General features: G+C 39.2%; 1 protein-coding gene across 5 annotated transcripts in view; it reads right to left on the bottom strand.

Annotated features, from left to right (window-relative positions):
* The window catches only part of apaf1 (apoptotic peptidase activating factor 1), a 46963-nt gene that overhangs the window by 19111 nt on the left and 15759 nt on the right, over positions 1-12093 (bottom strand). For all 5 annotated transcript variants that reach the window (XM_048154386.1, XM_048154384.1, XM_048154387.1 and 2 more), the window contains 4 exons: positions 11479-11607; positions 10636-10761; positions 9712-9837; positions 7608-7754 (listed from right to left, as the gene is read on the bottom strand). In XM_048154386.1, the coding sequence (XP_048010343.1) occupies positions 7608-7754; positions 9712-9837; positions 10636-10761; positions 11479-11607 (528 nt within the window). The remainder of the gene's footprint in view (positions 1-7607; positions 7755-9711; positions 9838-10635; positions 10762-11478; positions 11608-12093) is intronic.

Here is a 12093-nt window from a genome sequence, read left to right as displayed (position 1 = left end):
AAGCAGGAAACAACCAACCAACAAGAGGGGAGCCCGCCTCAGTTCAAAGCCAAATTATTCATTCAAGACCTCAAACGCTAAAATATTGATGCAGACGCAATGCCTTTTTTTTCTTTCCTACTATCTCATTCTCTGTTACTCTGTGTCTTTTTAGTCCCCTCTCATTTTATTGTGTGCGGGGAGGAATCCTCGACTGGTGTCCGCACACCGCAGCGTGACAAAAATGGGGTGTACGCTGTGCTGTCGGCCCTCCGTAGCATCTTCCCTGCGTCAACTTGCTTTGACAGATCGTCTGCCAGGAGTCAGGAAAAAATCTGAGTCACGGCACTAGCGCGCGTCCGCCTGCCCGAAGCTAAACGTTCAGATCGCTTTCAACCAGATAAAGTCAAAGTCCTTATGACCAATGAAAAACATAACTTGTGTCATTTCAAATATAAAGATGTCTGTAAAGATGACAGAGAAACCACTCAGTGAAAAAACATTTTTGCTCAACTTTTAAACCGTTAATGGAGGTGCTGTGACGGAACAAATTTGTAAAAGGTACATTTGCTCTCAAGGTTGTCGTCTCAATGGCCAATGTCTGACAAAAAGCCATCTCTCTCAAAGTCAGACGTCTCCCCCTCTGGACAAAACTGAAATGCAGGACATCACTCAAGTACACTAGGACATGGGTGTGTGACGACATTTTAATAGCGAGTTAACGTCTAGGTAAGTAGATTACATTTTTGGTTGAACAGTCCGTTTAAGCATATCACTTAAAATTAAAATTTTGCTCTGTTCCTGACACAAACCTATCTCATGGTTTCAAAGGGTTTGGAATATAGTTTACAAATCGCAATTATACAGAATAGATGCATAACTGAACTGTTCAAATAAACTGGTATGTTTTATGAAATAGTTGGGCAAAGCAGCTATTTCCGTCATCACACCAAACGCACAAAAGAGAAGTGTAGAAAGCAGAGCAATAGCAGGTGTTGCAATCTGTGTCAAGCTCTCCTACACTACAAGTGCTTGTTCTGCCACTGGCAAACACTGAAGCAAATAGATCGAGTAAATTCTCTCGGAAACTATTACATAAGCATTTGCTTGAAGCTGGGGCTGAGGTTGTGGTCTCATTTTAACAATAAAAAAACAAAACAAAAAAGGAGTAACTTTATTTTGGATTTAAGAGGCCAAACAGATGATTTCATAAATTTCTCATTGCAAAGTGCAAATGCTAATACTAATACTAAAATTAAAAAAATAAAAAATAAAATAAATAGAGTTCACCCAAAAGAAAAAAAAAAAAAAAAAAAAAAGGAAAATTCTCTCAGTTACTCACCCTCATGTCGTTCCATACCCGTAACATCCTCAGAACACAAATTAAGATATTTGGATGAAATCCAAGAGGTATCTGACTTCTCCACAGACAGTAATTTAACCACCACTTTCAAAGTCCAGAAAAGTACTAAAGACTTTCACTTAACTTTCAAATTGAAATTTCCTGATAATTTACTCACCCCCATGTCATCCAAGATGTCCATGTCCTTCTTTCTTCAGCTGAAAAGAAATTAAGGTTTTTGATGAAAACATTACAGGATTTCTCTCCATATACTGAACTTCAGTGGACTCCAAACGGTTGAAGGTCAAAATTACAGTTTCAGTGCAGCTTCAAAGGGCTTTAAACGATACCAGACAAGGAATAATGGTCTTATCTAGCGAAACCACTCATTTTCTTAAAAAAAATAAATAAATAAATAAATAAATAAAATGTTTTAACCATAAATGCTCATCTTGAACTAGCTCTCTTCTCTATTTGAATTCCAGCAGTGTAGACGCTGCTAAGTGTATTACTGCCCTCAACAGGTTAAAGTTTGAACTAAATTGTCATTTAATATGCTAGTGCAAGTATATAACAATTAGTTCAAACTTTGACCTGTGGAGGGCAGTAATACACTTAGCAGCGTCTACACTGTCGGAATTCTAATAGAGAAGAAGAGAGCTAGTTCAAGATGAGCATTTGTGGTTAAAACATGTCTTTTTTTTTTTTTTTTTTTTTTTTAGAAAATGTGATGGTTTCTCTAGACAAGACCCTTATTCCTTGTCTGGCATCATGTGGAGCTCTTTGAAGCTGCATTGAAACTGTAATTTTGACCTTCAAAAAAAATCCTGGAATGTTTATCAAAAACCTTCTTTTTTCAGTCGAAAAGAAATTAAAAAAGACATTAAAGGGATAGTTCACCCAAAAATGAAAATTTGATGTTTATCTGCTTACCCCCAGCGCATCCAAGGTGTAGGTGACTTTGTTTCCTCAGAATACAAATGATGATTTTTAACTCCAACCGTTGCCATCTGTCAGTCAAATAATGCTAGTGGATGGGAACTTCTAATATAAGAGTAAATAAAACTTGCATAGACAAATCCAAATTAAACCCTGCGGCTTGTGATGACACATTGATGTCCTAAGACACGAAACGATCGGTTTGTGCTATAAACCGAACAGTATTTATATAATTTTTTAAACTCTAATACACCACTATGTCCAACTGCATTCATCACTCGATTCGTTTGGTCTGATCGCGCTCTGACAGTGGCAGTGATGTCTCGCGCATATACTTCAATGAGAGCGAGACATCACTGCCGCTGTCAGAGCGCGATCAGACCTTACTAGCGAGTGCTGCACGCGGTTGGACATAGTGGTGTATTAGAGTTAAAAAAAATGATATAAATACTGTTCGGTTTATCGCACAAACCGATCGTTTCGTGTCTTAGGACATCAATGTGTCGTCACAAGCCGCAGGGTTTAATTTGGATTTGTCTATGCAAGTTTTATTTACTCTTATAGTAGAAGTTCCCATCCACTAGCATTATTTGACTGACAGACGGCAACGGTTGGAATTAAAAATCATCATTTGTGTTCTACTGAAGAAACAAAGTCACCTACACCTTGGATGCGCTGGGGGTAAGCAGATAAACATCAAATTTTAATTTTTGGGTGAACTATCCCTTTAACATCTTGGATGACATGGGGGCGTGTAAATAAGGAAATTTTAATTTGAAAGTGAACTAATCCTTTAAAATAGTCCATATCACTGATGTGGTTCAACCTTAATTTTAATGACGCGACAAGAATACTTTGTGCGCAAAATCAGAAGTAACCTGTCTTCCGTGTCATTCTCTTATGCTTCCAGCTTTTAAAAGGAGATGATATTGTTGAATAAAGTTATTTTTGCACATAAAAGTATTCTCGTCGCTTCATAACATTAAGGTTGAACCACTGCAGTCACGATTATTTTAACCATGTCTTTAGTACCTTTCTGGACCTTGAAAGTGGTGAATAAATAGCTGTCTATGAAGGATTTAAAAAAAAAAAAAACGTGTTCCGAAGATGAAGGAAGGACTTACAGGTTTGGAGCGACATGGGGGTGAGTAATTAAAGGTGCTCTAAGCGATGTCACGCGTTTTTAGGCCAAAACATCATCACATACAGCAAACATCTCACTATCCGCTAGCTGCCTCTGTAGTCGCCACAAGCTCCAAAAACGGCAACAAAAACAAACTGGTGCAGCCTGGACCACGAATCATAATAAAAACACTCCAGCCAATAACCAACAAGAATGATTTTAAATGCGCGTTCATGACGGTTTCAGGAAGCACAGAGGGGAGGGGGAGGAGGAGGAGGAGGAGGGAGGGTCTAGCTAGCCTCTGTTTTGTTTGACAACACTTCGAACGTCAATAGGAAGTTACTCCGCTCAGGATCGCTTAGAGAACCTTTAATGACATTATTTTCAATTTTGGGTGAACTAACCTTTTAATGATAATTAACAAACACCCGGCAACTCTTTGCATCAGTGCCAAATCCATTTTCCCTCAGTTTCTTCTTTCAGTCACCGTCTAATGACGGGTGTGAACAACAGTCCTGACAGCAAGACGAGAACAAGTCCATCTCCCTGTCTCTGTGGCACATCCAGACCCAACGGCCCCAAGTGTTGCTACTGCTGAAAAACAAATAGCTTTTCTCACCTTTGTTCAACAGTAGAAACAGACGAAGGAAATAAAGTCTCTTATTTGCAGGTGAATGCTGTTGTGGGACTCGAAGCAATAAACTGCTGTGATATAAGCGTTCTGTCTGGTAGAGGTGAAGGTCTGGATGCCCTAGAGCTGATGTGTGTGAATTACTAGGAGTCTCCAAACAGCAGCCAAATCCTCCAGAGAACAAACACTATATATGTGTGTGTGAGAAAGAGAGAGGGGGAGTGTGATTTAATGCGTTTGAGCCTCTTCCTTAGTAAAGGTGTAATATCCTGGCTGACCTCCTCATCCGTTTGTCCCATCCTCCAGGAAATATTTGTCTCATGCAAAGGAACACTGTCACTCACACACCCGCAGCTACAATAACCATTCGTCCTTTATGAGTGAAAGCTAAATGAAAAGAGGCCTTTATAAATCACTCAAACACACAAACATTACCTCTCAGAGTGAAGGGCAAAATGAGTTATCCAGACTCATACATGCATAAAGAATGATGCTACGAGTCATCCGACAATCTGTCGGCTAGATTTTTAAAAAGGTGACATACAGATAAAGATAGACTGATGCACTACAGATATATCTTGATGAATGAGACCGAAAACAAGACAAGTAGAAAAAGACAGACGCCCTGCTGGTTTGTCCTTTGTGGATAAGTGGGTTGGACTGGAGACAGGACATGTCCTGTCTCAATGAGGACAGACAAGGGACAGATTACATGTTTAACAATTCATGATGCGTTTGGTTTCAGTTAGGGGCGTAACAATATACTGTTACTGATAACGGTGATATTTAAATGAAACTAATATTGTTTTAATACTACCCATGCAATAATGTATTGTTTATTTTTATTATTCTTTTAAATGCTAATACTGTGCATCTTTCACTTTGGCTGGATGCAACCAATGAGATTTATGGCTTGTGGTCAGAGAGGAGTTGAAAATGGACACGTGGAGTCGGACTCCTTCCTGTAGTGACGCTTGTGGTGTTTGCATACTTTATTGGAGATGAAGCACAATAGATGCAATATTTGTCAAAAACACAGCAGAAACCCCTTTTCATTAACTACATTATTCTTGTACATACAGGCGCTGTATTAAGCAGTATAACATTTCAACCTACCATTTAAAAACCAATAAAACAGGGTCTTTAAAAAAAAAGAAAAAAAAAAAAAATGTATTTTGAAATTCTGATATTGTGACAGCCCAAGTTTCAATCACTTTCAATACTTTGTTGAATAAAGTTATTTTTGCGCACAATTTATATCAACTGCATAGGAGTCTGACAGGGAAGAGGAAAAAATTGTTGAATAAAGTCATTTGTTTTTGCGCACAAAAAGTATTCTCGTCGCTTCATAACATTAAGGTTAAACCGCTGTAGTTAGGGCTGGGCGATATATCGCATGCGATTGTCACACGCATTTCGTCAGTAAAGCCGGTTCCCCGATTGCCGCTAAATCGCCATCACCTGCTTTCAAATGGAGCGGCATTTAATAGCCAGAGCCGTAGATCACCTACAAGCGACGCAATATCGCGTTCATTATCGCAGATGAATCGCCTTCGATAATGAACGTGATATTGCTGGCAGTTTTGCTGGACTGCATCAGTGAAAATACACTATCATTTGACATGAAAAACCAACATTTGACACCTCACTCACTTATTGTCCATCTCTAAATGAACCACCATAACCATACTTAACCCTCTATGCATTTTACCCACTGCAAAAAGAAATAACTGCCTGCTTCCATCCAAAACAAAGTCAGTTGTTCATGTACTCGGATGGTCTGAACTGAAAAACATGTCAAAAGAACAAGCGTCGCTGACGGCCCGATACGAATACAAACATGTCACAGACAAACTACCGAAGGCAACCACCAAAAGACAGATGAGGCTGAGAGGCAGATCACCTCAAAGCAAATGCAGAGAGCTGCCATGCTGAACAAGCTCGGGCATGGCCATGTCTACAAGACTCTTCCTGCTGTCTGAATGGCCAGCTAATCTTGGAGTTTAACAGAGCAAACAAGGCTTGGCTTGATGTCACCACATATCTTATTTCTGTCAGAGTAAATTCAAATCCAGCCTGCAATGTCATTCTCACTACTATTGTTTGAAATATTTTATTTATTTATTTATTTATTTATTTTTAGGGCTTTCGGGCACATTTTATTTACACAATTGGTGAACTTGCACCACTGCGTGAGCACCACAACTCAACGTGATAACTGCTAGGCCGTGGCACAGATCTTAATTTTGCCATATCTGAAATAAACCCAGGGATCTGTTACAGTAAACAAGTAGGCTAAAACTACCATAAGCGAACCATTCCAATGAAAAACTGACTTCACACAACATCTGCTCTGATATTACCAGATCCTGCAGGCGACGTAAATTCTGGAATCAGAACTAGTGCATTTCCAGCAGGAAGCGCAGCGTGACGCGTCACGCCACATCTCGCACACCTCCTTCCTTTGTGTGGTCGTAACAGATTTACAGCAGGTTTGGTTCGGTCTGAAGACGACGTTTGGCTGGGGATGTGGAACCGACGCATGCGATGATTAATTTATCATTTGATATTACAGACGGCGGGATCCTGAGCGAGAGGACAGCCGGTGATCAATCAGAGCTTATTATCGGGTCTCCGACGGACCCGCTCACGCGCTCAAGCGGAGGGTCAGGAGCGCGGGGGCAGCCTGATGCAGACGCATTTGATAAACTGACAGATTGATGTGTGATGAAGCGTCATTACGCCAGTGACACTTACACAATGTACAGACGGCTCTGAGTATATTAATAAAGTCGCAGTGTGTGATGGATAATGGGTGACATCGTTGATGGAAGTTAGTCTCGCTCGGTTCCTGACGTGATAATGTGCCTCTGTGACATGAGCGATTGGACGAGTGTCTGCCTGATAATACAGATGAAATGGTGATGTCACAAAAACAAGCAGCAGGGCAGTCGAGTATTACTTTTGCTCTAATAATAATGTCTGAAATAAAGGGTTAGTTCACACAAAAATGTTATTTCTATCATTAATTTCATGCTGTTCCAGACCTTTGTTCATCTTCGGAACACAAATTGTTGAATAAAGATATTTTTGCACACAAAAATATTCCTGTCGCTTCATAACATCAAGGTTGAACCACTGTAGTCACATGGACTATTTTAACAATGTTTTTACTAACTTTCTGTGCTTTGAAATTGGTTATGACATTGCTGCGTATAGGGAGGTCGGAAAACTCAGATTTCATCAAAAATATCATAATTTGTGTTCCGAAGATGAACAAAGGTTTTACGGGTTTGGAACGACATGAGGGTGAGTACTTAATGACAGAAATTTCATTTTTGGTTGAAATAACCCTTTAAGGCCGATTCCAAGATTTAATTCAACATGGCAGATTCAAATGTTCACCTCAAATTCACAAGAGGCATTTCTTTTAGGAAGCAGGCAACACTGGTTATGTGGTTTCACTGAACAATCAATTATGAACCACTTCTTTTCATATGAGAAACTATATCTTAACCCCACTAATCAATAAAAGTTCTGAACCCTGAATTGTTTGCTTGTAAATGGCGATTTCATCTACATAACGCGTGTACCTTGATGTATCCGCCAATAGAGACGAGTACTCTGTTATCTGGGGAGAAGTGCAGGTCGGTCACCCATCCGCCGTGGAAAGAGTCCATTGAGTCCTTAGTGTCCCGGGAACAGATCTTCAGGAGGGCTCCATCCAGCATGCTCCACAGCTTAAAGAGACACAAAACAATAAAACATTGATGTTACACAAAAGAAAAGAATGATCAAGCATGATATTACACTGCACAATATAAAGTAGACCCACAAAGGGTTTATTTATAATGCATCCTTGTTTCTTGTATGAATTGGATTAGAAAAATCACATGAGAAACTAAAACATGCCAAATGCAAATACATCCATTCTAAAGCCTGATTTACAGATATTACACTATGATGTGCACGTTTTGCACTTGGTGTTTCTCAGTGGCAGTAAACACTATTAAATAATAGAGACGTGAGCTTTGAAAAACAGCACCACGGGCCATGAATTATAACATCACAGCATTTCTCGCTCTCCCCGTTTTTGGTTTTCTCTCACTTTCCCCATTTTCCTCGCTCTCTGCGAGCAGCATCTTTAATTGATGAGGTAGAACTTTCCTTTACACTTCTGAGCACTGGGGCCCGTCTCCCAGCAAGAGAAATTCAAAAGAGACAGACAGTTTGGCAGACATGACAAGCAGGGGATGCTGAGTTTTGAGAATTGTGCCAATCAAAAAGTATTTGTCCGTATGTCGTTTATCTTAATATCTGTATTAATTCAAACATCTCCATTTGCTCTCAACGTAGCCATAATGTCCACAATTTTAGTTTCAAAATTCACCATAATTGATAATCTTTGCCATAAAAGTTTCTTTACAACCATATTTGGGTGATTCTTCAATTAGAGAAACACTTCTGTCCCTTATGAACGCACCTGTGTTATTACCTTCTCACCAAGCATGTTTATTTTTATGATAAAAATGAGAAGTGACGGGGAGCACAGCTATCAGGAACACAGACTGATACGGTACTTTGAAGATCAGAGATACTGCATCTTTAATTTGAAGACTTTTTACAAAAAGATCCGAGTTGCTTTACTAGGCATCTATTGCTTTTTAGAAATTCTTGAAAACTTTAACTCCATGATCAGATCTTTATTCCCTTTTTAACCCTTAAATGCATGACTGTTTCGCCAATCATTATTACATATTCGGGTCTTTATCGACCCGGATCAATATCTAACATGGAAGGATCTCTACCTGTCGTGATAATATAAAACTCCTCTGATATTAGAGTAACAATTACAGAAGAATAAAATAAAGCATATTTTGTTAACTTTTGGAGCTTGAAAGGGCTCCATTTGAGCAGATGTTTATTGCCATCACTGTCCTCGTCAGAGCTCATTTCCCAGTAAATTCAGCAAATAATGGGCTAGTTTTATGTTTGAGGTCACAAATATGAGCCCATTCGCGATCTCAAACGTATTCTCAAAACTATATAATTTTCAACATCTTCAAAGTCAATATTTTGATTGCTAACAGCTTCACCAGATCCATCCAGTAACAGTTACAGTCATATGATTGCGTTCAGTACTTGCTCTGCAGTAAATCGCTGAGCCATTTCATGTTTTTCTTATTATTTCGTTTTCTGTCTGAATGAGTCGTCACTTCAGCATTGTGTATCAGACATTGCCACCTTGTGGAATAAAGGTGAACTGCACTTATTCCGTCATCTAAGATTCAATTATTGTTGTGCAGGAAAAAAAAAAAAAAAAAAAAAAAAAAATTATATATATATATATATATATATATATATATATATATATATATATATATATATATATATATATATATATATATATATATATATATACACACATACACACCTCGGGTAGTTTGCGACCCTATACATTTTTTACGAAAAATGAATACAAAAATAGGCTTTCTTTTATAATTTTATGATTTTTCTCTTGTTATATTCTTTATAATGAATTAATTGAGGAATACCAAGAAGGTTGATGTCTAACTTTAAAAAATGAACGAGGAGGAGGGTAGTGAATGGCGTCCCGGGTCACTAAAGACCCGAGGTATGCATTTAAGGGTTAACATAGATGGATCACAGTTTGAAGAAGTTTAACATGTTATTCACCCTTATTTCTCCGTTGTCATCGCCAGTTGCAAGTCGCTTGTTGTCCCAAGAAAACCGGCAGCTACGGACGCAGTCCTTGTGTCCCTTCAGCAAAAACGTCATCTCCCATGAGACGCTGCTCCACACCTTAGGTAACAAAAATCAGCAGGTATAAGCCATTTTACTGCATAAACTGAACAGGAGCAAAACTGAACACCATCTGCTACAGAGCCATTTTGAAGAGATCCAAATCTCATTGAGTGATCTCTTTGTGAAAAGGTTAACAAATCTAATAATATATGCAATGGGAATGCGACAAGGGTGAGCAAATATCAATTTTCATTTTTGGCTAAACTGCTGCTTGAAATATTTGTTTTCCCAGCTCTAATTTTAGTCAGAGTTAGTCATTGAGGCAGGTCCATTTGGCATGACTGATTTCTGATCAGCACTCCATATTCACAATGCCATCCTCTCTGATCGTTGTGAAGTTCTGGCAGACAGACGTGAACATGGCGTCGCATTAGAAAGCTCTTCTGGTAGAGGCGTGTCACACAGATTGAGAGAACTTGATCTCATCACGCTCTCAGGCGAGCAGGCTGAACTCTGATCTCCGATACCACAAACAGAGGACGCTATGAGTATCGGTGAGCCTTTGTACCTCACTCACGCAGAGTTAATTAGCCAGTATTTGGCCGTAAATGGCATCATTAATGCAAGCACCCTGGGCTCAGTAGAGATATTCCAGATAGCACACTCCTTACACCGTACCAAAACAGACTCGCACCTAGAGTAAACAAACTAGCGGTGTAACAGGAGCAGGTGTTCGCACAGTCAGAGTCCAGGAACTAGACACAGAGGCAGACTAAGCTCTGTGACTTTAATGTAAAAAATATCTTGTCCTGTGATATTGATCTGATGTATGAATTTGTGCCCCGTTTCGCTGACCTTAGCAGTCCTATTGGCCGAGGCTGTGGCAAAGAGCCGTCCGTCAGAAGACACGTCACATGACAGGACAGCACCCTTATGACACACAAGGTCTTGCAGCATCTGCCCTCTGTCCAAATCCCAGACCTGCAACAGAAAGAAACAAACTACTTTTGCTGAAAATGCCAAGAGATACTGTCCATGAATGTGATACACTTTGGTGACCCATGATTTTATTTAAACCATTAAAACGAACTATAAAGGAACAGAAATTTGAAAAGCTCATAATTTATTTTGACCTCCTAACATTAGCAATCAAGGTTTAGCATCTTTTCATGGAACAGTTGCTGAAAAAAAGGCATCATCATTTAAAAGTCTCCATGAAATCAATTGACAATTCTTATTTTTCATGGAATACCATTTATTATAAAAGGATTAATCAGTGTACATTATATTTTTAAAATTCTAATTCTATATTTTTAAAACTGAAGAGAAAAGATGATCACAACTTCCGTTTAAATGCATGCTTTAAGCGTCTCAGATCCAATTTTGTACCCCATTTGAGAAAAGTGGCAGGAAGTTGTGGACCATGTAAACAATCTTTACCACAGAAGCCCTGACTACAACTGGGGTGAACTGTAAAAGCATTTAACCACATGCATCACCTAATTATGGTTGACTGCTTTCAGTCCACAATTTGGGCTTGATAACCATGGTTTGTACTAAAAGCGACAGACAATAGAAAAGAGCTAAATGTGGTCTTCACGTCATCCTTCACACTCTGCATGTGCTTAAGATGCTTTCATTGGCAATTTAGAAGAAGAGAGAACAGACTGCAGAACAGAAGTTAGAGGTTGTGATTACCTTAACGGTGCCATCAAACGACCACGAGAATAGATGAGGTGGGGAAGAGGAGTTCAAAAGGTGAAACTTCCTGATTGGCTCAGTATGACCCTCCAGCACCAGACACTCGCCTGTCCTCCACTTCCACACCTGAAGACAGGCAAACGTTCATCCTCTCAAATGTTAAGCATTGCAATTGAATGGTCTTTTGAAAGGGTTTGCAAAGAATCTAGTATTTGTTAAACTCATCCTACTACAAAATGTCCTAATGGTCTTAAAGGTCCCGTTTTTCGTGTTTTTTTTGAAGCTTTGATTGTGTTTATAGTGTGCAATATAACATGTGTTCATGTTTCGCGTGTAAAAAATATTTTATATTTTTCACATAATTTACTTCTGTATACCGCTGTTTCCACTGTCATAAAAACGGGCTGATGACTTCCTTGTTCTATGAAGTCCCTCCTTCAGAAATACGTAACGAGTTCTGATTGTGCCAGCGGTTCCTGTGTTGTGATTCGACAGCAGCTTAGCGAACCTTGCCCGGAAAGGTCACGGCTCTTACCATAACGTGGAGATGCACGCGCTCAGTGTTATTGTAAACATGTCTTTAATTTTACCCTATCAATTTGAGCCGGAATC

This window comes from Megalobrama amblycephala, linkage group LG14 (genome assembly GCF_018812025.1).
Source record: "Megalobrama amblycephala isolate DHTTF-2021 linkage group LG14, ASM1881202v1, whole genome shotgun sequence".
Taxonomy (NCBI): Eukaryota; Metazoa; Chordata; class Actinopteri; order Cypriniformes; family Xenocyprididae; genus Megalobrama; species Megalobrama amblycephala.
Note: the sequence above shows the minus strand (reverse complement) of the source record. Positions and strands in the feature narration are given on the sequence as shown.